Source organism: Strigops habroptila, chromosome 6, assembly GCF_004027225.2.
Source record: "Strigops habroptila isolate Jane chromosome 6, bStrHab1.2.pri, whole genome shotgun sequence".
Taxonomy (NCBI): Eukaryota; Metazoa; Chordata; class Aves; order Psittaciformes; family Psittacidae; genus Strigops; species Strigops habroptila.
This window is the reverse complement of record NC_044282.2, coordinates 14,623,187-14,650,574: the sequence shown is the minus strand read 5'-3', so window position 1 is coordinate 14,650,574 and position 27,388 is coordinate 14,623,187. Positions and strand designations below refer to the sequence as shown.

Sequence of the window (27,388 nt, the reverse complement as noted above, 5' to 3'; positions counted from 1 at the left end):
TATATAGGCTAGGCACTCAACTCTTGTCCCTCAAAGCCAGATTATGACTTTTGAAAAGCCTACTGTGCAACAAAAAATCCCTAGCTTTCAGAACACACCACTAGAGCACTATCCACACCCTGGTAGTCTGTCCCATGTTTTGTATATGCTATGCCCATCAGCTGAAATTCTTCTCTATAGCTGCAATATCCATTCTGAAAATAGCCACGTTACAAACTTAGGACCAGGATGAAAGTCTAGGGAAGCTTTATTAGAGGCAATAATAGCTTTAACAGATTTAATGGCTGTAATGACCCTACTATTAAAAATCCGAAAGCTATGAACTCATTTGACAACTTGAAATCTGATATTAAGAAGATGAAAAGAGGTACTCACACACACACCCCACCCTGAATTCTGAACACAATTTTTTGTAAGACTGAAGCAGTGCTTGCATACTAAAGACTAAACTAGATATGCGCTGTAGAGGACTGTACCCAAAAGGTTGAATTGTTCTACAAGCTCAACATATGGGTACCAGTTAGAAAAACAATCACAAAAGACAAACATACAGTCATTATTATATTGACATTTGGTTACCAGCATTTTCATTAAATCATCCTCAGAAACAATATAAGGCACTTGGAAATTAAGGCAGTAGCTGTCCAGTTTTAATGATGGTACATTAGGCAATTTTATTGTACTTTCATTAAGGAGCGAGATATCAAAGGACTACGCATTTTCTGCAGGATAAAAACATGCAGGTGAGCAGTTACTACAGAGCAACTAATGCAGAGTAAACCCACACCCTAGACTGCCTTGCTGTAACTTGTTAATGTAGCCATACCCTCCACTTTAGTTTAAGTTTTTCTACTAAATTAAATTAAAACTACCTAAATACTGAAGAAGGGTTCCAAGTCGTGTGCACCAAGAAAAACAGCTGTACAGTTTCAAACGTTACTGCCTCTAGCAGTCCACGCTGTCTCTCTGCTGGAGATAATCACCCAGACAGCAGACTGTTGCAGTGAACATGCCCCTCTGCTGCGGCCCTCCAGTCCACTGTAGCACCTCAGCAGGAATAAACAGTCCTTTGTCAAGGGCAAAAGTTAGCACTGGGACCACGGGCTGGGACAGTTGCAGCGGAGGAGCACACGTGCATCACTGACTGCGTGGTACCCAGCACCACCACCTCCAGTGCAGCAGAGGGCTGGACGGTCTAAGACAGCACCATTTCACACTGGCACAGTTGAACTGAGCATAACTCAGTTTTCAGACCACTCAGAATAGCCACAAAGAAGTTGAACATAACTTAGTTAATCTATTTCAACAGTTAATGCAGACTTTGCAGAGTGTTCCCATGTTCGCCATCCTGAAGAGAGAGATTAGCATCAAGAATTTTTCCAGTGAAGCAAAAAAAAAAGTCATAAGTGAGCAGAACTGTGGGATCAGCACTTCAGTAAACTATAGATCATAAAGGGATATATAACCCTATAGATAAGAATAAAATAAGCATCAAAACGTCCACACTGCAGGAGGAGAAACAGCTTGAAAACATGATAAAATAAAACCAGCTCAATTTAACATTTTTTTTTCAAACTTAACAGTCCACTTGCCATATACACTCAGGTATTTTTATGTCACATAGAAAAGATGACTTTTAGGTCCCCTAAAATGTTCACTGCTACTGTAAGCCCTTCCCATACCTCTACAGAAGTTTGCACCAAAGAACTGCAGCTCCCTACCAAAGCAAGGAGACACACACAGAGAAATAAGCTTCCAAGAAAATCCTGCATCCTAGCAGACAGCGGCAGTCAACCAGCCACAGCACACGCATTTGCTGACAGTAAAATTAGTAAGAAGCTACTGCAAAATTATTAAACTATCCAGATAACCAGAATTTTAAGCACACACATTACCCAATACATAGATGGGTCTGCAATTCTTTCGGGTTTAACTATCAAGAATCCAAATGAATATTTACTTGACAAGCAATCCGTTTTAGGGCTGAGACTGGAATTCACATCCTGAATTTCAAGAAGCAAAACCAAAGTTAACATCCCATTCAAGAGAGTTGATTTCAGATGAGCTGGCAAAGATCATACAGTTCAACAGCCACAAAAATAATTTTGATAGCATAAGAAGCCAATATCACCTCATTAAAATGTAACCTACTGGTGTTTGCACTTAATTCATAATTCTAACAATCATCATCCACAACTGTTAGATCAAAAGTAACTATATGAAAGGCAAATCAAAGTAAAAATGTACAAGCATGTTCCATGGCTTAAAGAAAAATGTAGAACAGAAGACATTTCTGAAAAACCCACTCTTTGGCAGCAATTACAGCGCGAGACAAAATGGCTCGAGTAGCTGAAAATCCCCCATTCCAAGGGGAATTTCAGGAATGCAAAATACTGTCTACAGAACTACTTGGGCTCAATATTTAAGCTAGCAGAATAAGCAAGCAGAAATTTTTAGTACCATCTTACTTCATTTTCATTACTATTTTAAGGGGAAAGGGAGGGAGGAGGGGAGTGGTGTTTGGGTTTTCGGTGGTTTTGGTCTGTGTCCCCTGTCCCCTCCCTCCTTCTTCAACATAAAAAACACAGAAGTGATACAAACCCAACCAAAATTTATATTCAAAGTTTATTATGGCAGAAGGAACCAAAGCATCACAGAGGGGGACTAGCTTGAAGGTGAGATGGAGGGGTTGTTTGAGAATGCAAATACATAATCCCAATATAAAAACCTTTTTTCAGATGCCATCAGCTTACTTAAATAGAATAAAAGAATTTCCACACTGTTTTTTAGTACTTTACAAAGCAGCACAGGAAGGTTACTGAACTGCTGGGGAAGTGCTTCTACACGCCACTGAAAGGAAAACAGAAGGTAACAGCGACTTGTGCTCTAACACCACTGAGGTGCTGAACAAAGTGGAATGGGCGTCTGTCAAAATGCCTGTCATGTATTCACATGGGCTTTGGCTTCCAGAAGGCAGGAGAACAACAGAGACGATAAAGAACAGTTAAAGAAATCCTGTCAGTACAGGGGTTTCGTATACAGAGAACTGCATGCATTTAAGACTGACTACTTGCACTATGACAAGCCCTTCTTGTCTGGAAATGTTTGCAGCTTCACTGTTAATAGGTGAAAGAAAATTGTAAATACTTTTACCAGTTTTCTAGATGTGCAGAAGGTTTGTTCCTGTATTTATTAAAATGCCTTGAAAATTTATTTCCAAGCTGTTTTTACATAAAACTCAGGAAAATACAACTAAAAGACTACCATAACCATCAATAAAGATAAATTTGAAGACCTAATGACCAGTTCCCTAGAGGACCACTTGACAAGCTGCATGAAGGATTTCCTTCATTTTCTTTAACTGACATAACTGTGGTATTTGGTATCACAGCTACAGTGAGGCTAATAATTTCTGAAACATTAGCCAGAAAGGAGAAAGGATGGAGGTCAGAGAAGACAAAGAGACCCTGAGATAAGCCATCAGTGAAATACCAGCTGATCAGCCATTTTCTGCAGCAGAGCCAGTTCCTTTGACAAGGTTCACACGTATCAGAACTGAGGAGTAAACTAACATCCTTTACTAGTCAATGCAGCTTACTGGATCACTGATTGAAGACGCTTAATTTAAATGCAAGACAATCTGCAATGTTATTGCAACATCTTAGTAGAGCAGTAATAACTACAGTATGCTTGCAAATGAAGGGAAACGCACAACAGAAAGCGCAAGATGGCAAGGAACAAGAACAAATGCAGTGTTTTCATTTTTCTTGATCGTATGTTGTTACATTAGCTGTCTTCATTGATTTTAACATACTACTTTTAAGCTTCATTTATTTCTATTACTGTAACATAAACACGTCAACAACGTGATGCCAACCCTTGTCGCCTTACTCAGAAGGGGCAATGAGTCCAAACAGAAATAATCTGACAGACATGGCCAATCTCATAGCCAATCCCATCATCCCAAGAGTACTTTCTCCAACAGAAAAGACGTGACAAGTCTTTTACAATAGAAAAACTTTTAAAAGCTTCTCCTGAACCTTGCATTTTTTCAATTAAAGTGCAAAACCCGGTTTGCTTACTCCAAATGGTCAGCTGCACCAATAAGCTAAATACATCATGTATTTACTAGAAACCTTTATACAGTAGATGGTATCTGAATTGGGGCTATTAGAAAAGATGACATTTTCCTTCTGTATTTTCTGTATCGGGGGGGAAAGGGGGGGAACCAAACAAAAAAATCCCCAACAAATTCTAGTATTACTTCAACATTTTTGCTTCCTTCTCACCCTTTTTCCACCTCAGGAAGAGAGATATGAAGCTCACAGGAGCCATATGTCATCTGTTGACTTTAGCAGCAAAACACAGCCAAGAGAACATTAAATCAGCCCCTTTGTTTCTTCTGACTCATCTGAATTTATATACAGTCAGGGTTTTATGGGCACAAGCTTGTTCATAAGCTTGTTTCAGATCCTGAGGTAAAACATTTTTTCTTCAACTGTAATTATTTTTATTAGTAAAATTAATCTACAAACATCTTCTTAATATTCTTGCCACAAACCAAAAGGTATGCATTAGTCAGTCTCGGAAAAATTGCTGTTTCCATGTACTCAGAAGAGGTAATACTCTGTATATGTCTTCATACATCTTTCTAAATCACATGAATATTAGTTTTTACAACTGAAGGAGAAAAGCAAAGTTCCAAGTAATGAGAAATTTTGAGTAGGTGCCCCTCAATATATGCTTAATGTTTAAACAGAAAAACAAAAAAGGGTATGCTGACAAAACTCAGTTTGCTATTCGGTATGTAACATTTCTGGTTCATTTATCTACCTAGAAGCATGTATCCATATAGAAAGCACCTACATGCTGTTGTTCCTCACCAGTAAATAAAAAAGTGAACCTTCTCTCTAAGAGTCTCCAGACAACCCTGCGAAAGAACAACTATTGCACCGGCCACTATGCACCACTCCAGAAGAGATGTGGAGCTGGAGCACTGGGGAAAATAGCTGGCTGGAGCCTGCACTACTCATTATAAGGGAGTCTCTCTAACCAGATATAGAAGAGGAAAAATGTGTTAACCTTTCAGCTAATAAATTCATCATGGAGTCTGATCTTTCAAAATATGTAGGTTTAGCTTGCATTTCCTTTCTTTTGGTAAATCTGAAAAGGGTCTTTGATACTATGGAAAGCCCCCTTCACCCAGAAGACATCACGCAAATGGAACAAGAAAGGATTAAGAGGCCCAAACATATACAGCTAGAGAAGAAAGTGAGTTGGGAGTGCATGTCCGTACACATGTGTGTACCCTTCTCACGCACACAACACACACACACGATGACACAGAATGGAGGGCACCATAATTACAGTGTTTTTAAGAAGCCTGAAGAAACTGGCAGACAGGTTGACTTCTTGTTTATTTATAGGAGGCGTGTGTGCACCCATATGAGTGCAACAGGGATAAGCAGCTCTTCAAGCCAGTGCAAAATAACTGGCACAAGGCAGGACCCAACAGTTCTGCATTCCTACCCAGCAGCTGCTTGTCAAGGGAGGGATGCATGAACCTATGTCTAAATTTACCTTTGATATCAGCACATAAAAATCTTTTTTCAGAAAAATGGGAGTTTCCCACACTCATCATTTTTATCTTTCAAACCCACAGTGTGCTTGCTTAGCAAAACGCAGGTGGAACATTTAAAAAACATTTCGGTTCTGCTACTTTTTAGGTAACTTTTCTAATTATTTATTGGCCTGGAAAATCTTCTTGCAAGAGCACAGAGAAGAAGAGGAGAGACTACTTAAATACTATAAACAAGTAATAATAAGCACAGAGAGACTTTTTTCATTTCTCAAAGGTTTTGACATGAAAGCAGAAGTAAAAAGTATCCAATTAACAAAATTTTAGGAAATTTTCTGGTGCCTTCATACAACATGCAAATTATTTTAATTCTTAGTCTTTGTTAATGCTTCCAGCTCATTAGAAGAAGACTATCAAACAACAAAAACAAGTTAACTACACAAACCACAGATATTATACTGCTTTCACTCAAAGATTTCATAGCACATAAAGTAGTAAACTATAAATTAGCCTCATAAATAGCTAACTGATTGGAAAACAGGGGCAAAACCAGTTTAAGTCAGTTGTGCAATGTGGCAGCAAAGTCGCAGAGCAGAGTCCAGGCAGAGGTCCATGGTAGGAGACTGCAGATTTACATACTGGATAGAGGAGGATTCTTACAAGAAAATGACTGTTTTTTAAATTAATCCCTAAACTGGAAGTCAACCGGTCAACTAAAAATCTGAAAACTGTTTGAGCTTTATTGAATACAATTGAATTACTGAAAATATACTGACATGTTGTTATTCTACACAAACATCATGACGGATCACTTAAAATATTCTGAATAAATTAATTTCTTTTTTTAAATCACAAATTTTCAGTTACAAGATGAAACACTTATTAATCATTTCTGAATTGGCTGGGCCTCTGAGGAAGACAGAAGTTGCTGATTCCCACAGAAAGTCATGCCTGGCCCCTTCAGTTTGGCCTTTCCCTTTCTGCTTTACTTCTGACAGAAGAAAAGCCACAGTCTACAGACAACCCTGAGAGAGAACAAGTATTGCATTGGCCACTACACACCACTCCAGAAGTGATACTGAGCTGGAGCACTGGGGAAAAAAACCTTGGCCAGCTGGAGCCTGCACCGGTCACTACAACAATGTCTCTTGGCTCTGCTGAAGACTTACCCTTGGAAAGATACTGGGTTTACTGTTACTGCAGCAGCTGGATATTCAGGGGACCTGTTAAGAAGCCTGAATCTAGGAGCTCACATCTGATCATCCCAAAGGCTGTCTACAGACACTTGCTATATAAGCAGACAGGCAGAGTCAAAATTATATCAAACCTCAGCTGTCTGCTACATCCTTCCACAAAAAATGCCCAGATTAGCACTCCATAAATTCTGCAGGTGGCAGAAGTGCATGAACACTCCATAATCCGCTCCAGAAAGAAACACAAACTGATTAGCTTAAGCACACAATGACAATAGCTTCTGCTAACAGACAACAGTGAAGCAAACTACAGAACACATCCATGATCTTCACCTGCTTTGAGAGACATACGGATAGTAATAAAAAAGCTAGAGATGGGAAACCAATGGCAAAGCCTATTGTTTTCAAACAACTGCAAATAGATTCTTCAAAAAACACAACTCAAACCACCAAATCTTTGATTTCTTACATTGAGAAATTTCAGGTGTTCATTTTATTCATTCTTGCCAAAAAACTAGGCACCAACAAATTTACAGGTACCAAAGTGGTTAAGGAGAAGGATTACAGATCATATGTTTAACACTGCCAGCAGAATAGGATAATGCCACTGAAAATCGAAATCTATCCTTCTCTTATGTCCCATCCTTGACCTCTGGGCTCCCACACATACATCCATCTTGCCCATATATCCACCTTACCTAAACATTTATGCAATTGTGAGCCAAACCAGATCGGGGAATGAACTTGCATACAGGTCAACCTCTTCTTCACAAATCTTGCCAATCCCCAGCTTGGAGGAGGAACATGGTGGAACAAGGAGAAGTAGAGGCAGCATGACCTCCTCCTGCATCAACAGTAAGTTATGCATCCAAGCCTGCCCAGTGAACCACGTCAGCTATAATCTAGCCTATGTCGCACTTATACTTTAGACACCTAAATCTCTTTCTAAACAGAATAATACAAATCAATTATTAGAGTGAAAAGGATATTTAAAAAAAAAAAAATCTCTGCAATTTAAGACTCATGGACACTTTTTGTTCCATCAGGACATGTTAACTGTGCCTTCCGTATGCAATCAAAATTTTGAGTTCAAAGGTGTGTCAAACATTGCGTATTTTCACTTATATTACTGTCATTCCATCTAAAAGACTTCTGCTGTAAGCTAATCTGTTTTATTTGTAAAAAAAACAAACCCACGCAGTCAACTTAAACATTCTAAAGCTGTAAAGGGCCAATACGAGAGAAAGTTGAGAAATTCTTAGTCAACTAGTATTTAAAATTTAGAAACTCGGCTCATTTTACAAAGGTAGTTTATATGACTATTGCAATGAGTAAGTTTCTGATTTCAGAATGCTGAAAGCAACCATTTAACACAATCCTACAAGGAAGGGGGGTAAAAGTGCATTTCTCTGGTGAGTTTGTTTTCCAACATCAGCTTTTCAACCAGTAGTTTTAATAACATTAAGCAGTATTCTAAAGAAATGCTCAGGGATATAAGCGGAATCTTAAATGAATTCCTCAATATGGTTTCTGTACACTTAAAACATCTCATAGATAATACTTCCCTCCAGGAAAACACATCCTATTACATATAGAAATTGCTTTTATCAAGTTCTAAAGGAAATGGTCTCTGCCTGCTTTTGTCCTTAAGCAACTAACATCAACTACAGAAGGGTTATTAGCACAAGAAAAAGTGCCAGAATCCTTTCTGCTGCTAACATGAGCGCACACCGTGAACACTGTATGGAAGATCTCCATTTTTAGATGCCTCTGCAAAGCAAGGCCTTTGCTGAATGTTCCTGTAGAATCTAAGTAATTCACATTTGGGGGAGGAGGCGATAAAGGTATCATAATACCCTGAAATACTATACTCCATGCGCTGCATCTTCTAGCTTGCTACTGACTCAAGGTACAGAGCACAATTTTGCATCTTCAAGTGGACACGCTGTATACAGAAGACTTTAAAAATCAAAAGCTTAGTACTAAAAGGTTATTTCTCTAATGTCTACCTATATTAACCTCTTGTTCATAATGAAATGCCCCAGCAACTAGCAGAGCCAGCAAAGCCTCCTTCTTCCCACATGCAGTTTTCAGGAATGCTGCTATGTTGAAAAGGCAAAATTATCATTGCCCAACCACATGCAGTTCAACAACAAAACTGCACTCCAAATGGCTTGATAGGAGAACAAGTGTATGAATTTTTACAGACTTACACCAACTCCGAGGTGTATAAACTGCCAAAATGCTATTCAAAGAAATCAAAACTCTAATGCTCCTGTCCCGCATTCTGTACTGGTTTGAATCTTGCCATAAAGAAAGTTACTGCTGAATACTTTTTTAACTGACAGAAATTAACACCTTGGACAAAAAAATATATCTAAATAGTCACTTAGCACCTTTTAGCTACTTTCGGGATAAGAAAGCCAGAAACAACCCTGGTATTACAACAAGCTGAAAGATACACTACACTAAATTATTTTCAGATTTCTAGAAGTGTAAGTAAGAGTGCATTTGGTGTTATAATTTGCTTCAGTTTGGACCCTTTCCTAAATTTGGACTTGTGTTGGGAAAGTTTAAGCTGACATAAGTCTCACATCAGAAGAGATTCAAGATAAACATAAAAATTACAGTGATTTAGAACCACAACTGAGTTTAATTTTCTAAAAACACTTGCATTTTATCTAAGAATTAGAAAAAGGTGCATTTTAACAATGAAATAATCTGATGCAATGGCAGATGATGCTAGAATGACCTGTTGAGCTTACTGCCACTACCTCCAGCCTCACACTCCTTCTGTGCCAACTCCTGCACACGTAAGCCATAAGCTCCTAGTGCGATCCTCAGGGAGTTAATCTTGCATAAATTGAGCTCTGCAGGAGAAAAGTGAGTACTTTCTGCAGGTTCAACTCCCTGAATGAGCTCACCATGAGTCGCATGTGTCACCTGCCAGGCCATGAGAATGGATGGCAATGCCTAGTAGCATTGAAGAGGGGAACAAGACTGTCTCCTTGTGGTAGAAAATATCCACCAGCTCAGCCAAAGGACAGGACATAGTATTGCAAGACTGCAAGTTCACATTGTTCATCAGTTTTATTACTCTGTCATGCTCTTGCTGGCTACTGCTGATCTTAAAAATAACTTGAGTAACACTTTTAAGGTATCTAAAAATACAGATCCATTGAGAACAAGGGGTTTCTAAAAAACATTTAGTATTCTGAGAACCAGGGAGTTTTGAAAAGCACATCTGGTATTCTAGCTTCTTTAAAAACTCTACGACAGTAACAAATTAAGATTTAAACAACGTTCTTCAAATACCTCCAAGCAAGTACTCTCACAAATACCTTACCTCCCATGTTTCTGGTTTTTTCATTGCAACATCTGTTAAATAGATTCTGAAGGTCATTTCCATGGCTCAGGAGAACGTGACTAATATTATAATATTATGATAAATATTCTTGAAGAATCTTTTTTTTTTTAAGCAATGAAATAAGCATAACATGACTTTTATGGATGTTGCCATCTTTGGTCTACATCCAAACGCATGCTAAAAATAGTAAGAACAGAGTTATATTAAACCAGCAAAGTACAAGGTGTCTTGATGCAAAATTTGGTTTACATAAAATAGAAAAATATTTTTCCAGCAGATGTAAATTAAAACAGCTAAGAGAAAAACACCAGACAAACTGCTCCCCATCTTAAGAAAACACTGAACAGTTGGTATGTATGTATTATGTAAGAAACTGATCCCAGTGAAATCATGCTTGAGGTACCGCTCTCAGAAGCAAAAATCACAGGTCTGAGTGTATGAACAAAAATTAGAGGTATATAAAATTTTTGATTCAGTGAGAATTTAAGTTGGTTACTAAAGGATTACATTAACTTTTAATTTCAAGAGCAGACAGGACACATTCAGAATAATATCAGCTTTTTCTTACTGTGTTCAAGGTACAAAATAACTACTTGAAATACCGGAATGCTTCAGAAATCCACAATAATTTTAAAAAAGGCAAAGATTCTGAATTCACCTTTAAATCACCAGCGTACCGCAGCAGTTTTTAAAATGGTTTCCTTTCTCTCACTGAGGTATCCCAGAATTCATTATCTTAAAGTTATCTGCATACCAAGAACACATTAAGACTTCAAAAATTTCTGTTCTTCCTTCTTCATTATGCCAACATCATCAAGCACCATCATTCCAGAGGCATGAAAAATAGTCATCTTTTTATAACAGCAGCTATCGCCTCCTGAAGTTCCAAGAAAAAAAATGGAGATACTAGGCACCAGCATTGCTGCAACTCATCAACAGCAGATAAGACCTATAAAGTAGCAGCACTAGGCACACAAAACACCTGGTGCTGCAGGCTGGAAATAGCAACACCAGCAAGAAAATTCTCAAGGGTATTCATTGTTATTATCTTAGATACCATCTTGTATTTCCTATCAAGATACCAAGTTCGTGTATGGCACCTGAGTGTATATATACTTAATAGTTCCATGAACACATACAATTCCCCTAAACATAGCTGAATATAGATTTTTCAGGTGTTCCTTCTCAAGCTGTATTTAATTACATCTCAGAACTCTGCCAAAGCAACAGCTGTCTCCTAAGGAAAGCAGTAATTGTAGCATGAGAATCAGGGTTGTACTTGCTTCCTGTGTTTGCTCACAGTTACTATTCCAAAGGTGACCTCCCCCTCCCACCAAGTATACTAATATTGACAGAAAAACTGTCAATAAATTCTAAAGGTTAAAAAAGCAAAAAAACAAAAAAACAAATAAACAAATAAAATCATGCATACCGAAACCTGAAACCCCACTGCCGGCCACTGTTTTTAGGTATTATGACAAAAATGAAATAAAATTTATTTCAGAAGATGACTGTGACTTCAGGCCTGCCTTAGTTTTTTCGTATCTTTTAAGAAAGCATTTGCTCTACATTCAAAAACTAATCCAAGCCCCTATTTGCTATTAAAGACCCAAGAACAATCTATGTCTCATCTAACTTTATTAGTGATTAGAAGTTTCTGGACATACATCCCTATTTTGATGTACTAGGTCAACTATGGAAAAATAACCAAATAAAAGCAGTGGCGTTATACACAGATTACACTACACTTCCTACCATAACTACTACTGCTGTTACAATAGCATAACTATTAGAACAGTTCTGGCACTGTTCTGGCAACCATCACGTTGTTTGTCTCATGTCACAGATTCTAGTTACAATGCAAGTGGCAGCAAACACTACACCCATATTGGAGGAGTCATTCTGCAACCCTTGGTAGGCACTTCACTTAAGTTATGAGAAGTGGTGGGAAACTTTTCAGAGGAAAAGGGTAACTAAGACAAGGCAACCAGCTGCCCTTGTAATCTGCAGTCAATCTTCAGAGCCACTTCAGGTCATGAGAAATTTCAAGATGACAACCCTTTCATAGTTCTCTTCCCACGGTCAGAAAAAATACCACATGGAAAAGAAATACTCCATGAAAAAACTACTTTTTCACTAGCTTTTATGGTAACTTGCACGTAAGCCAAACAATGTACAAGGGTATCAATCACTTTCCTACTTAAATGCCTTTTCAAAGTCGTGCACAAACTTATAAGAATGTTCAACCAACATATATCAGCTGACTCACGTACTGTTTTCGGATATTGGTATCTGCAAACCTTTTACCGGATCTAGCATCATTGTCTGAGCTCAGATGACTCAGATAAAAACAATGTGAAAACATAGTTTGTTTTCATGTTTAAAGTCTCCATTGGCCTCCTGCGACAATAACAGGAAGAGCTGTACGGATCGATATGCAAGATTACTAATAGGGACTTTTCTTCTCCTACCCAACGATACGCACGTGAAACTTTCTTAACCAGGTAATATATGTGACGCTTACCAGATCTCTGTGAAGCACCCAGTTTGCATGGAGGTAATGGATTCCATCGAGGATCTGGTAGAGTAGGGATTTAACCATAGATCTTGGCAACTGCATGGGCTTTTTATTTGCTTTTGAGGCACGGTGAAACTTGATAATATGCTAGAAATAAAACAAGTAGAAACACGAAGCATGTTAGATAAATTTTTTGTTGTATTGTTTTTTTATAAACTATTAACACTAAATAATGGAATGAAATACAAAGTTTGCTAAACTTTGCAATTGAAAGTAATAGTGATGTGCTCACAATTTTCTTAAAGTGTTTTTACTCTCTGAGTTGCTTTAAAAAAAACAGCTGTCAAGCTTTTCTTAATATCTAAAGACTGGCTACTTACCTCCAGTAAAGGGTCTTAGACATTCTCCTCCCTCCCTCCTCCCCATTTGGGATCCTCTTATCCTCAGCAGCTAGAGCAGAAACTCCCAAACCAGCAGTATCTGACAGAAAGAGGACCACACTCTATGCTCTCACACCTTCCCTCCTCCTCTACAAAAGCACCAGAACACTGTACTTGCACCTACTTTAGTGTTTCCCCCCTAAATCAGAAACCCAGTAAAGAGAGATTAAATAAATATTTAAATAAATTGGGGGCAGAGGGCACACAATGTGACACAACTTCAAAAACCCCGCACCACATTAGGGTCAGCTCACGTTCAAACATTTAAAAATGGTTATATTCTTGCTTCCAAGTTGTGGGTGTATACTTCATTGATGATAACCAGCTAGTGGCTTTTGGATTATAGAAGTCAGTCAGCCCATTAGAGGACAAATACCACTTGAAAACAGGGAATGCAGAAAAGGAACCCAGCATTAGTCAGTTGAAGAATGGGAAAAAAAAAAATCATTAGAAGATTACTGAGATATCATGAAATATTCATAACCTACTTAATATTCATTGTAAGATCAATGTGGAGATGATGAGTTAGGTTTGGTTTTGCTACTCTGTACAAGAAATAAAGTGTGGTGAGGCCATTCTACCTTTTCAAACCTCAGACAAGGTGGGGCTATGCAAGGCACAAACCCAATCTCAACATACTGCCATTCTGCGAACTACTAAATCCATTCATTCGCATGAAGAAAAAAAAAAATAAAAAAAAATCTCCTTTTTGAAGGCAATTCAAAGAAGCATCTCAGATAACAAAAGTTTTCAATTATGTGCTTTTTGAAAGACAGAAATAATAAAGGCAGTTTGCATTTTTACTGAAAGCGATTCAAAATGCTAATCTGCAGAGTGACAAGACTACTAATTACCCAGTTCTTCAAACAGCATTTGTCTAGTTCAAGATCATCCCCCTCCCCAGGTTAAAGAGGTAGCCAATGGCTGTGCTTTCATTAGACCTCTGCTCCCTCCACCACCACCACCCGCCAAGTCTGTCACTACTGTTCCCAATGCAAATGGTAATGGGTTAATGTTTCCTCATGGTAAATGCTACCTCTGGCTGTCACCAGTTCTCTAGCCGCTGTCAAACTGTGCTTAGCAAAGGTGTAGACAATACTGTTTAAATATTAAAAAAAAAAAAAAAAAAGCAAAACACATCAGAACAACAGCCTGCTTACTCCCTTATCAACAGCAATATTCCCACTGAGCCTTCCACACTACATGGACAACAGTGATGGCTGAATATTAAAAAAAAGTATAAGAAAGAAATCTACACAACTATCAGTTTTTAATATACAAATGAGCATCAGTAAACAAAACAATCTCTTAGTACCTGATCCTTTAATTATGCATTCTGAAAACTATAATGGAAAACCTCAAAGGATCATTTCCTTAGAAAAGCTTTTTCTAATCATATCACAAGAAGATTGTGTCAAAACTTCAACTAGGAGTCCCTGCCTTCCAGTACTGCACAACGCTCACCAGGTAATAACCTTCACGTGTAATTACAATATGTTTTATAAATCAGTAATGAAACCATAAACTTCCAAATGAATATCTTTATTAATAAATGGTATGAAAAAATACAAGAACACCAATGGGCAAAGGTCACAACACAAACACCCATAAACCCAGCCCTTTTTCAACATGCATGTAATCACTAAAAGGGACTTTTATAGCCTTTTTAAAACTGACTAGCATCCACACAAAACATTATTCCTTATAACGAAGGCATACAGAAAATTAAACTGAAAACGGGTCTCATAGGACAGAATGGGACACAAGTAATTGCGGATGCATTGAGGACGCTCTGCCTCTGGCCCTACCACAGCCCCTTTGGTACCTCTGAAGGAAGAAAGTATGGCAGCATCAGGCTCTCATGCCCCCTGATTTCTGCCCCTGCCCTCCCATGTGGTTCCTGGTTCCTTCCAACGAATTGAAAACCCCACCAAACATTTTGTCCCATGAGAAACTGAAGAACTAAGCAGATGTTTAAAGCAATGCAAGAAATCTGTTCAGGAAAAGACACTATCAATCAAGTAGCTACTAGTATGCCAGGGCCATCCACAAGACTGGCAAAGTAATGCTCACACAAGGGTAGAGGAGGGGAAGGTTTTTTTCTGCGGCAACTCATAGCAGCAGCATCCCCTTTCTTCCTCTCGTTCCACAGGAACACCTAAGCGAACTTTTGAGGCAGATAATCTGCCCTTACACTGAGCTTTAAGCACACAAGTTACCTCTAAACCAGAGCCAGCGTAACTAAATCAGCACAATGCTAAGCTAAGTTACCCAACCAGACTTGATAACTGAGGCTTCCCATCACACTGACCAAAGCTAGCACACGTTCCAGAAGATGACAGAGCTTGCTCTTATTTGCCTCTGAAATACCACTTACACACATTTTTAAATCATCTTGCTTTGATGCTTGCTTGTCCCAGTCAGAAAGGCTAAGAAAGCAAGCTCCTTTCTTGAAAGAGTTACTGAATTGCAGAAGTGAACTAAAACTGATAGTTTTAAGTAAGCGCTATCACTATTAGATAAAATTCAATTTCCTATAAAAGCAAATAAAAATTATTGTTGCCAACTTACTCTACAGAAGTGTATATTCGTCAAATCACAAACTTCATCCCATCAGTTTAGATTAGAGAAATGAAGAAAAATTAAACTAAAAACATACTGCAAGGCCAAATAGCACAGGGAACTGAAAAGCTGTATTTGCCCCATGCCATAGGAATGAATCCACAGTGGTTGTGACCAATTCCTACCCTCAAGTGTTTTGTAAAAAAAGCAGTTCATCCAATTTCTTGTAGGGAACTACCCACATAAAGAAAGACCAACATGCATAACCAGTGCTAATCAGTAATTTTAATGGCAGTGTCCATCTAAGAAACTGAAGGGCAAATAGGTGCAATTGCTGAATAGCAAGCCCAAGCTTTTTCTTATTTCTGCATATTTTCAGAAATATATCTATATTATCCCATCACTCTTGTGGGAAAATATCCCTCAAACAGAGGAGTAGAGTAAGCTCCAATGGGCAAGGATGCCATACCAGTACAACTATGCTAAAGGAATTTCTTAAGTAATTCTGCTGACTTTGGGAGGGGAGGGAGATACGCTCTGAGTCAAAACATTTAATACTTTAAATCCAAAACCCCAGGTACAGAAACGGATGCAGATACCAGCACAAACTAGTATGTTCTTTATACATAACTGCACTATGCAAGTGATGAGGCATTCTCTACTAGCTTCGCTTCCTGAATAGTCACAAAGTACAGCCTCAAGTACAGCATATAAAGGCCATAATCTCAGACATAATAAAGGTATGAATAACTTACAGGAATTATAGGAATTGCAACCTGTTTCCCATTCCCCAGACGACTGCCCTAACCACTAGGCTTCCAAACCACGCTCCTCCTTTCTCTCATTCAATAAATCTTTCTGCAGAATCGCACAGCATCAAGACTGCCCCGTGAGTTAGGAGTACAGATTTGAAACCTGACAGGTAGAAGGACATTCTGCATCTCTCTTCAGGAACCAGGAGGTGAGCTTGGACACTGCAGCTTTAGGTACGCTTAAGTTCTTTGCTGAATCTTACCCCTAATGGATAACCACTAAGAACAAAGCATAAGGAGTTCCACAATTCAGTCAAGTCAAAGAGGCATGTTTGTAGCAAGACAAGCAGAGAATGAAACAGCTTCAGCATTCTCCAAATCTTTTTTCACTGTTGTTCTCTAATGATAATTTAATTCCCGTATTCTGACAGATCACCTGGCCACAAAAGCTGGAAAATACCCAGACACTTTGAGCAAAAGTTTAAGGAAGCCTTAACTGTCTGTGTGCACTATACCATTCACATGCTACAGAACAGAAACCACCCACAACATTATCCAGTCATAATTTAATTTAAATTAGTTCATTAGAACACTGCAGATGCAAGCTTTCCTTCCCATATATCTAAAAAGCTTTAAAATGAAAGAATGCATGTCATATGAGGTAAATGAAATTCCAAGCAATATTCAAATCTATTCAGCAAAAGTAGCCAAGTTGCTTTTCCCTTCTGTGCATCTGTATTTTCATATTCCTAAATCTTAAAAACATGCTGCCCCTGACTGGGTTCCAAAAACATTGTGAGGCAATTAAGTATTCACTTTTGCAAATAAACATTATGTAAAAATATTTCTATTGCTTTTTCATATTTCGTTTTAAATTTAAACAAGGCATTAACTTTGTGTCAGTGGCTTTACGTCTATACTCTAAATTAATACTTCACTGAAGAACATTAAAGAACACAGAACAGAATTTATAATCATTCTAGAAAAGTAATGAAGCTTTCAGAGGCATGCTATAATTGCTGTTTGCAATATCTGGGACTACTGGTTTTGTTTCCTAACTGCTTATTCCCAATTTCCAACTTCAAAAAATAAAATAAAATTGAGAGGAAAAATGGATGAACTGGCTTATTTCAGTAAGACCATTTCAGCCTTTGCAAAGGCAAGACCATATAAACAATTAACACATAAAGAAATTAAGAGCTAAGCATTTGGAAAGAAAATGCAGCAGTAACTCATATTCAGTCTAGTAGTTCATTTGCCTTCTATGTTACCTAATGTGTTGAGACTGATGTGAAAAATCGGCTGATGGAAGAATTACTCATATTTTCTAAATCCTCCACCATACACAATGCATGACAATATAGAGCAAACTCATTCAGTTTCATGAAAACCCCTAGTATTTAATAAGCAGTTAAATAAGCATTCAAAAAGATCCTAATTTCAGCCTGCTTCAAGGAAGCCAAGCTGATGCAAACATACTCTCTGTTTGTGTCATCCCATTCCTGATTCTGAGAATTGCTCTTCAGTATGACAGAGGTTAAAACAAGTCAGACCTGGAAAATCTTCATGGAAGTAAGAAGCCAGCTAAAGGAGAGATTTTATGCATGTCTGACTAAATGCAGTTAGCGTGACCTCCCACCTCAAGAGACATAAGATGAGCCACAGACCTCAAGGCACAACCCCCTAGAAAACCTGACTACTTGAGTTCTACTCTTCAAGGCAATGCTTACTTCAAACTTCCATGCATCTCCATCAACTGAAACGCAATCATGTCAACACAGATGCCTCTCCCTGCTGAAATAAACTGTTTGCTCCCACACTTAAGCAAAACCCTTTCCTTCTATCCAATCCTAACCCAACCTTTGAGAATAAAATAGAATTATGTCAATGCACCAGTACAAAGTAAAATTACATTTTAATATTAAAGAGATGGAAGCTTGGATGCACATTAAATCTGTGCCAAGGTCAAGAGGAAGATACAGATTATATGGCTTCAAGTCTCATTTTAAACATAAAACGATTTCCATCTTCTCTCTTCAGCAATCAATACCCAAAAAAAGGTAACTAATATTGTTGAGTGTTAAATGTAAAGCACTTAAATGGCTATGGGAGAATAAATCAAAATCTAAAGGGGCTATAAAAACTAATCATGCATTGTTTGCACAATTTTCAAAAAGCAGCAGCAAAGATAGATCCAACTAACCTGAGCAATGCTTGTTTGCTGTTTCGAAAATAAATCATAGCTTCATATGGCTACACTTAAGACTCATTTCAGACACAAAAAAAAAAAAAAGGGGTCAAGGGTATATCACAAGTAAAATTTAATAAAATCAAAACAAAAGTGGGTAAAAGTCTTTCTACAACAATCATGTAGGTTTCCAATTTTGAAAGCATTACAACCACCAACACACAACAGCCCTTTAAAAGACAAGGCTGGGAAAAAACACACCTCAACACATTCTAAACAGTGCCAGTACATGGCCATCATCAAGTATTGCCTTTAGAATGTCATTAACCAAAGTGCTCAACAAAAAATCCAATTCCAAGTGACAGTAAGTGAACATTTTAAGAAACACTGAAAGGAGCTTTAATACACTAAATTTTGCTAATGCCAACTTGCTTCAAATACCTAAGCTTTGAAACACAGAGCAGATATAAACAGATTCAGTATCATTTTCCTAGTTTTTGCTGGGGTCTTTCCAGGTCTTCTACATCTTTCAGACCTAAATATGTCAAAATAAGTCTATATAATGATAATAAAACCCATAAGAATTCAGCTACCCCTTCTGCAACACTCAGTATTCACACCACTTTTCACATTAATTCTTCACACACTTCATCCTTTTGCACCCTTGCCTCTGTCTTTGAGGTCTGTTCCTACCTGTTGTTTCCTCCAATTCTCATGCTTCGTGGTACAAAGAATGAATCCACACAAAATACCCTCAAATCCCTACAACTCTGGCAGAAAAAGCAAGTTTTGTGAGTGACAAGCGCATTCTCAGAACAGACAGCTATCAGCAAGGAATGTCGCTGCTCTCTGCAAGAAATCCAACCATCACTTTAGTGTCAAAAAAAACCTCATCCATTATATTTGGAAGGGATAAATCATGCTGTAAAGACTTTCTGTAATAGTGGCTGATGATAAAAATTGTAACTTTAAAGCAATCAAAACCTACGCTAGCACATTCCTTTCTGTGCCAACAAATCTTACATTCTTCTGCCAGCTAGCACAATCCTATATTGCTAAATACGCACACAACAGAGCAGACTGAACAAAGAATCACCTAGTGGAGCAGGACTGAATTAAAACAAAAACATATACATATATAGAAAATTAAAAGAGAAAAATAATACTGCTACGCTAAGTTATTTCTATGTATGTAAAAACTACTCATGATCAATTAGCATCTGAATTATCCTCATGGTTAAGAGCTAAACTGAAGCTTAGTGGAAGAATTATAACTGGTTACACCATACTTGAGGAATACTTTAAAAATCAGATCTATTAGAAAACATTCACATGATTTAAAAATGTGCAGGTTTATTGCACAAATTAGTATGCAACACCCACACAATTTCATTTAGCATGTAAGAACAGAATGCTGTTAGCTGAAATTCAGTATATTTATTTGCATATTGAGAGAGTCAAGGTAGCGTTAGCAAATCCACATGTAGGAAGAATATTTTCTCTTTTCCATTATTTGATTATTATTTTTAGATACACATGGCTATGCGATAATCTCTATCTTACATTTTTAAAAAGCAGAATATATACGTAACAAGTATTTCACATAATACAAAGCCAGTCTGTCCATATATTTTTATCACTATCAACAGTAATTTCAAGCTAAATTTTACTCCGTGTTTCTCAGTGGCATTTGTTGTGAAGCAGTTAACCCTTAAGAGTTCACTGGAATCTAATAATAAGAAAGAAACATTCAACCATACCTAAAAAAACCCACAACCCACAGAATGGTTTACTGGTCTTGGACAGTGAATGTATCATCATATACAATATTATCAAATCATAGTTAATTTATTTACTCACTTATTAAGAACCAACAATAGTTTTTATGGCTATAAAACACATTCAACACATTTTACTGTGATGAAAGTGTCACTGCTTTTCAGAATGAAATTTAAAAAAAAAAAAAAAAGGTGGTAATTCAGAAGCTTCTGATTTCAGTTATAACAGAGATTTCCAGAAAAAGGGATGTTAAAGCTTTGAGGTTACACACACATATTAAACGAGCCTGAGAATTAACTCTGTACCATAGCTAAAAAAGTAGATACCCTATCAATTCAGAATATATAAAAAAAGAGTTAAAAAAATGTTGCTTACAATCAAAAATTAAAAATACAGAGACAATGGAGTTGAAGATATTGAATGGGCACTTATCTGCATTACAAAAACCAAAAATGTGTGCTTCAGAAAAATATTTCAAATACTAAAAATCTGATGCTGTAAAAGTATAGGAGAGTAGCTAGGAACAGAAGAAAAGCTCTAGTATTATAACCCATCCAATGGCTAAAAGTAACTACACTGACAACAAACAGTTGACCTCCAGAGTAGATCTCATTTGTATCAAACTTTTCTTTAAATCCAATTAACTAATTATCATGCATTTAATGTATTTCATATAAATTTGAATAATTAAAGTGTATAAGCTTTACATAGGAAGTTCTGGACAGCAGTATACAACTTAAGACTAAGGTAAAATAATAACATACATGAAAGTTAAATAGCAAAAAAAGTTATCCTCTAGTTGTAAAACAGCAAAAATTCACGCATGTAAACCAACCTTTTTTTTTAAAGAAAAAAAAAAGGTAAAAAATGAACATAGCAGAAAAGTACGTGTATCAGTTGAAGGAATTACACTTTTTCTTGGAAAGATTTAACCCATGCATAGTTTTGTAAGACTTTAAAGTTCTAACTGTGTACTGGAAAATGTAACTTTAAAAAATGGTATCAATTTGACTCGTTGACTTAAGATGAATTCAGCTATGTGTTAACTGAATTACATTTTTTTTGTAATTTTATATTTTTCAACATAAAGTAACCAAGGCAGAAAACCTGGATACAATTTGAACTAAAAGCATCCAAGACCTTACAAGTAGATACTAAAAAAGGCATGTCCCCCACAAGGGAAGGAACAGGAGATGGCTCTGTGGCTATGAAAATCTGAAGCTGAAAGTTTCAGACAATTGGAATATAAAGGTGTGAGACTGAAGCAGGTTATCAAGAATTAAGAAAGGATGTGGCCTATCATGTGCGAGATGTTCAGTGGCATCTGTGGACATACACATTTTTAACCTTGCATCCGATGCTCCTTTTACATTGAGGTATAAGCTAAGAAATCTTGCATTCACCTCGTAGCAGGAGCATATACAAGCAGTGATGACAGTGTAGACAATACACTATAAATGAACATATGTGGCACATCCAACAGCCTAAGAACTTTACCAGTTGACAGAGACTAATAGCCAAGAAAAATCATAAGGAAATCATTTGTGGATTACACTAAGAATTTTGGTAATTAAAACAAACAAGAGTTATAAATCAATTGGTCAAAAGAATGCCTCTATTCTTTATTGTAATCTCATGAATGGCTTTGCATTGTTTTGCATAATGTAACTTGAGAGGTGATGAAGGAAAAGTCTTTCATGGGCTTAGTTATTAAACACTGAATATCTCTGAGGGAAGGACAACATAATAAATCTTCACCAATACCTGTCACTAGTAGTTCAAATTAGAATAGCTTTCTTCATCCCTTGGTAATGGTATTAAACACAAGTTACACCAAATTATAAAGTATGCAGCTATCTATACTCGAATTTCAGATTTGAGCAGTCTAATCCTTGAGAATTACATGCAAAGTAAAAAAAAAAAAAAAAAACCAAAATCTTGCTCACCATGAAAGAACTTTTTAATAAGCTTAACTGGCACCATCACGTTTCCTCATTAGAATGGGACATTTTTTTTTTCAGTATTACAACACGAACAGAATAAGATAGCATCTAATATAGTTTATTCATCTCTTGCCAAATGTTTCCAGTACAGAAGCTGAAAAATGTAATGATTTTAATTAATCTCATGTTTGTAAGTGATAAGCATTTACTCTTCTCATTGAAGCCAACAGGAGTTACTAAAGCCAGGCAGCTTCGAAGGGAAGGATGATTCCCATACTTACAGATTTTGTTCAGTAACTCTAAGCTACCTACATTTGAAACTGTTGGTCTCTGGAAATCTACATCTCTCTAGTGACAGCACATCTACCATTCCAAAACTTAAACCCTTCTAAACTGATACCCACAAGGAATAGATTTATTTTTGGTTTTAGGTAGTGCTGAGGAAGCACATAGTACTAAGCAATAACAAAATGTGCCAATCCCCTATTACAATTTCTACCCCAAAGAGCTGAAAGGGTACAAGCTGTAAAGCACAGGAAATGCAAAACACAACACAACACAGACAGAATGACAAGTGGTTGTTATTACTGAAATGCGTTACGAAATTAAGTGGATTTTGAGGAGTTTTTTGAAGGAGGATAGTGAAGGATCTTTACGTACGTTAATTGGGAGGCTGTTCCATGTGTAGGAGGCAGCGTGGAAAAAGACACAAAGTTGGGAGTGAGCAAAAGAGACAAAAGGGGAATTAAGAGCGATGCTTGGGAAGTGCTGACAGTAAAGGAAATGAAGACCAAGTTTAAGCCAGAACCAAGAATGCCTTGAACATGGCCAACTTTATGCAAGGGAGGAAAAAGAACTCCTGGCAAAGGCTTAAAAAGCAAGGAAACATGGGCAATTATACAGGAAAGGAGAAATGATTTGTGTAGCATGTCCCAAAGGAAAAAAATAAAAGAGCGTTAAGAAGTGGGAGACCAGTTCACATCAAATAACTAGTGTAACAAACATTTCAGTCTCAAACAATAGAAAAGAATTAACTTCACTGTGATTATGACCAAAACCCAGCCAGATGTGAGGAGTGGCAAGAACATTAGACTGCAGTAATTCTTTATCTAAAGCTGTTAATCATGTGAAAGATCACCACACACTGTAAAAAACACACGCCCAAAATAAATTCTAATGGAAAAGGTTAGAAAAAAAGGTGTTTTAAACATGCCATTCAATGTAGCAGTTCAATGTGTTTGTTGTGATTGTTCTATAAAATGTGTAAACTCATTTGATGCACAAATAAATTCTGTCCATACGGGGTTTTAGCTGCTGCATTCCTATTCATCATCACTGCCACCAGTTATGGGAAATACACAAACTCTCAGCATACACTAACCTTTGATGAAGAAAACTTCTAAAATACAAACCTACTACATTTGAGAAATCAAATGATATATTTTCAAAGCATATGAAGGGGAATGAAATACCATGACTTTACTTGTTCTGAGCCAGAAGTATCTTTTTACATGGCCTAAATTTATTTTCCTTCCCGATTACAATTTTGTGTCATTTACAAGCATGTATTAATCATCTCTTGAGAGCAAAGTACAAAAAAAACTGACCAATTTGTCACTAACATTAGTCAAAGCAACTTTTATATTACTGAAGCCTTAAAAAATAATATTGGAATTAATATTGCCACTTCCTCTCCTTGACAGTATTTTTAAAGGAATTATAAGCATACTGATTGTTCTTAGTGTTTGATTTCTTTTGGGTTTAAGCACAAATCCAGGCCCAAGCAACTCATACCTTATCAGTAAGTGTGGAGCTTGAATATTTGTACCTGAGTTCAACTCATGATGTCAATGATGTCCACCCCTACAACAGATTATACCAAACCATATTTTGCTGGAAACTTAAAAATGGACACCTAAGTCTCTACTCCTCTTCCACATAGTGATACTCCATTAGTAGGCCAAATTAGCAGGGCTTACTCTTTTTTCTTATTTTCTTTCCACTCATACTGTCATAAATTCACTGTTTAGAATTAGATGATTGAATGTTGGTCATTTCCACTATATCTCAGTGAGAAGACTCAGTAAAGCAGTCTCTCTCCTTGTTTTCTTTGTGTGTGTGTGTGCCTAAGCATGCGTGAAACTGCCGAAAAACAGTAAAAATTAAATACATTCCCAAACTCTATTTTAGAAGGTCTCAATTTAGGAATGCTTTCTTTAACTGCAATTAGAGCTTGTAGGAAAATTCTTTTAGCTTCAAAATACAATTCGACTTTAAAAAATTCTACATAGCCTTTTGCAGGTTTTTAAAACATACAAATAACAGGATGTCAGTTAGACCTTTAATTACTGAGAAAGAAATTTCTGTATCTCTGTGCTATACAAAGGTATGCCATATACATGTCACTTCGAACAAGCTTATATTACACTAGCTCAAACACTCAGGGAAATCTCTACTTACCCACAGATCATGTTCAGCATAATCAAACAGCAGCCAAACCTTTCTGTCACTATGAGAAAGGAAAACCTTCTGCAATGCAATCACATTAGGGTGCTTCAACTCTCGTAAAAGCTGCAGAGAAATAGAGAAGCTCTTGTTATTTCTGTGCTTGTGAAGAAAACACAACAAAACAGGTCTTAGCACAAATAGCAAACAAGTAATGCTAAAACAGGCCCTAAAAGAGACACCACTGATTGAGCACATTATCTTCAGAAAGGTCAAAATCAGGATATACACAGCCTCTGTGGCACGGGTTGCTGCTCTGCCAGCACAGCTGACCCTCACCAGCTACCTTTGTCTGTCCCATACTCAGCACACAGTTGCCCATCCCACTTGCCCTCAGCTTCTATCTTTTATTTCAAGATGTTACTACACACAAACATAACTTATCAAAGGTGAACATCAGGATTTGAGGATGCCAGAATGAAGCTTACACAGCTGGTCCAGTTCTTTGTGTGGATAACACAATTCTTGATCATCACATAATTACTGTATTACCGATAACTTTTTTTTGCATTGGATCCCTGCCTGACTTGCCCTGAAGTCCACTGGGTGGTTGTTCTCAGAACATAAGGGTATTTTCAAAGCAAGGTTTACCAAAACCATTTTTCTAAAGGTTGTTTCAGCTACTATCCTGTAATCCAGAAATAAACTCAAGCTTATTTACTGCCTGCCAGAAAGAAAACTAGGTCTCATGACTAATTAGACAGCACATTAAAGGAGGCACCGCTGTTGAAGTCATCCTTCTGCCAGATTAAATCAGTCTCGGGAGGAGCTGGGAAGCAGTACTCCCAAAAATATCATTTCCATGAAATCACTTTTTTCTCCCCTCCATACTGCTGTCTCAAGAATGATTGATCACTTCTGGTTTATCTGTAAATTGCTTGCATCTGCAGCACTAGTATATAAATTGCCAAGAATCAATTTATAATGGCAAAACAGTAAATGGAGAAGGTTCCAAGGCACATTTGAGAGAAATGAATCTTCCCCTTTCTCACCTTACAGAAAAAGACTCAAGATATTTATTTTGGGGGGAAAAATAAGGAAAAGGATTAATTTGAAATGCTATTATCCTTTGTCTATATAGGTATCTGTCAAGACAAGAAATCTTCTAAAGAATATTACGACTGCTTAAATCTATTCCACTTTCCAGCAAATGAAGTCAGTTAAATACTTCTTCTCCCATGTAGGAAGTGTCGTCTTCCCTTTTTTCTTCCTCTCCCTAACACTAAGCGTTTCTAGTTGTAAAAGAAAGAAATTCCTCCCTAATGAACTGATTAACAGTCATGTCCAGGTAGTACTTATGAGATAGAGTTATAAACATTTTGCCACTTAACAAATAGTAGCAACTAACAGAACGCTGCAGATTGAAATTGCATGTCTCTGTGACATGCATCAAGACATGTTGCTTGTCTTTAGTAGTATTAAAAACTATTTTCCAGTAAGTATTTGATTGGATGCTGATGCCTTTTTTCTTTGCTTTTTTTAATAAATGGTATCTCTCATTTTAGGATAATTTTTGACTAGGAGGACTAAAAACATTATAGTAGGCACATTTTTTTTTTAATTGCTATTAATTTTTCTTAAAGATACTGTTGGCAGCAATAGCAATATAAAATAATTTCAAATTGTTGCTGTTTTTTAGGGTGGGGAAAAAAGCATTCTCTCAAAATAAATAAGTACAACTTTGCAACAAGAAACAACTAGAGAGTATATAGTTCCATATCAAATGCTAGCATACAATAAACAAGTTAACAGAAATATTATATGGAGCATAAGGTTAGAAAGAATGCCTGAAGTGTTGTGCATTAACAGAAAGGTGGTATATGAAAACAAGACAGGAATGTGTACACTCTGCAGCTCCCAAACACCTCTGCTCACACCAAGCCACACAGAGAAAGCAGTGTGTATATAGCAGTGATCACCATCTATCAGAACAGCCTGATTAATAAATGAAACCTGAAATCTCTCCTTTTCATGCAAGCCAGTGCAAAAGGACACTTTCTTATTAAAGTGGTACATTTCTTATCCAAAACAATGACATACACATTTACAATGAGTAAGTTATTTCTTATGCATCATTCTCCTTTTTGATTCAACATAGATGACACAACAAGCATCCTTATCCAAACCCAGCATTTTTCACACAACAGAATCAAGTTATTACTGGTATGATTTAAAACACCAATTTCTGTAAAAAACATGAGAACACGAGGAAGAGATCATTATGTCACTTTTATACTACATGTGTTGAGTTTCCAACAGCGAACATCTGTATCTGACCTGAAGCTGAAGGCCAACAAACAGGCTCTGCAAAAAAGTTCTGAGGCTCTATTTTTCAGCTACTGGACCGCTGGTTACAGTTGCAGCCACAGAGGGCAAGAGCTCCCACCAGACTAACAAAGTCTGATTCCACAGGTTGCAGGCACACTCTCTACCTGCTTGCTTCTCAAGTCTGCTCTGCTCAGAAAAGCTAGCAATAATTCATTTACAATAAACCATATTGTAAATGAACATGTTAAAAGCAATGTGGTTATTTTTAAAGTTGCAATCTAGAAGATGCCAAGAT

General features: G+C 37.1%; 1 protein-coding gene across 2 annotated transcripts in view; it reads right to left on the bottom strand.

Moving 5' to 3' along the window:
- Positions 1 to 27,388, bottom strand: part of CDK19 (cyclin dependent kinase 19) — a 126,370-nt gene that overhangs the window by 51,180 nt on the left and 47,802 nt on the right. Inside the window, exons 1-3 of one of the 2 annotated variants that reach the window (XM_030490886.1) lie at positions 24,781 to 24,847; positions 22,981 to 22,993; positions 12,663 to 12,803 (exon numbers count right to left, since the gene is read on the bottom strand). In XM_030490886.1, coding sequence (XP_030346746.1) covers positions 12,663 to 12,803; positions 22,981 to 22,993; positions 24,781 to 24,800 — 174 coding nt within the window. In that variant the 5' untranslated portion in view covers positions 24,801 to 24,847. Of the gene's footprint in view, positions 1 to 12,662; positions 12,804 to 22,980; positions 22,994 to 24,780; positions 24,892 to 27,388 lie in introns of those variants that run through there. The other variant, XM_030490885.1, reaches the window with a different exon arrangement.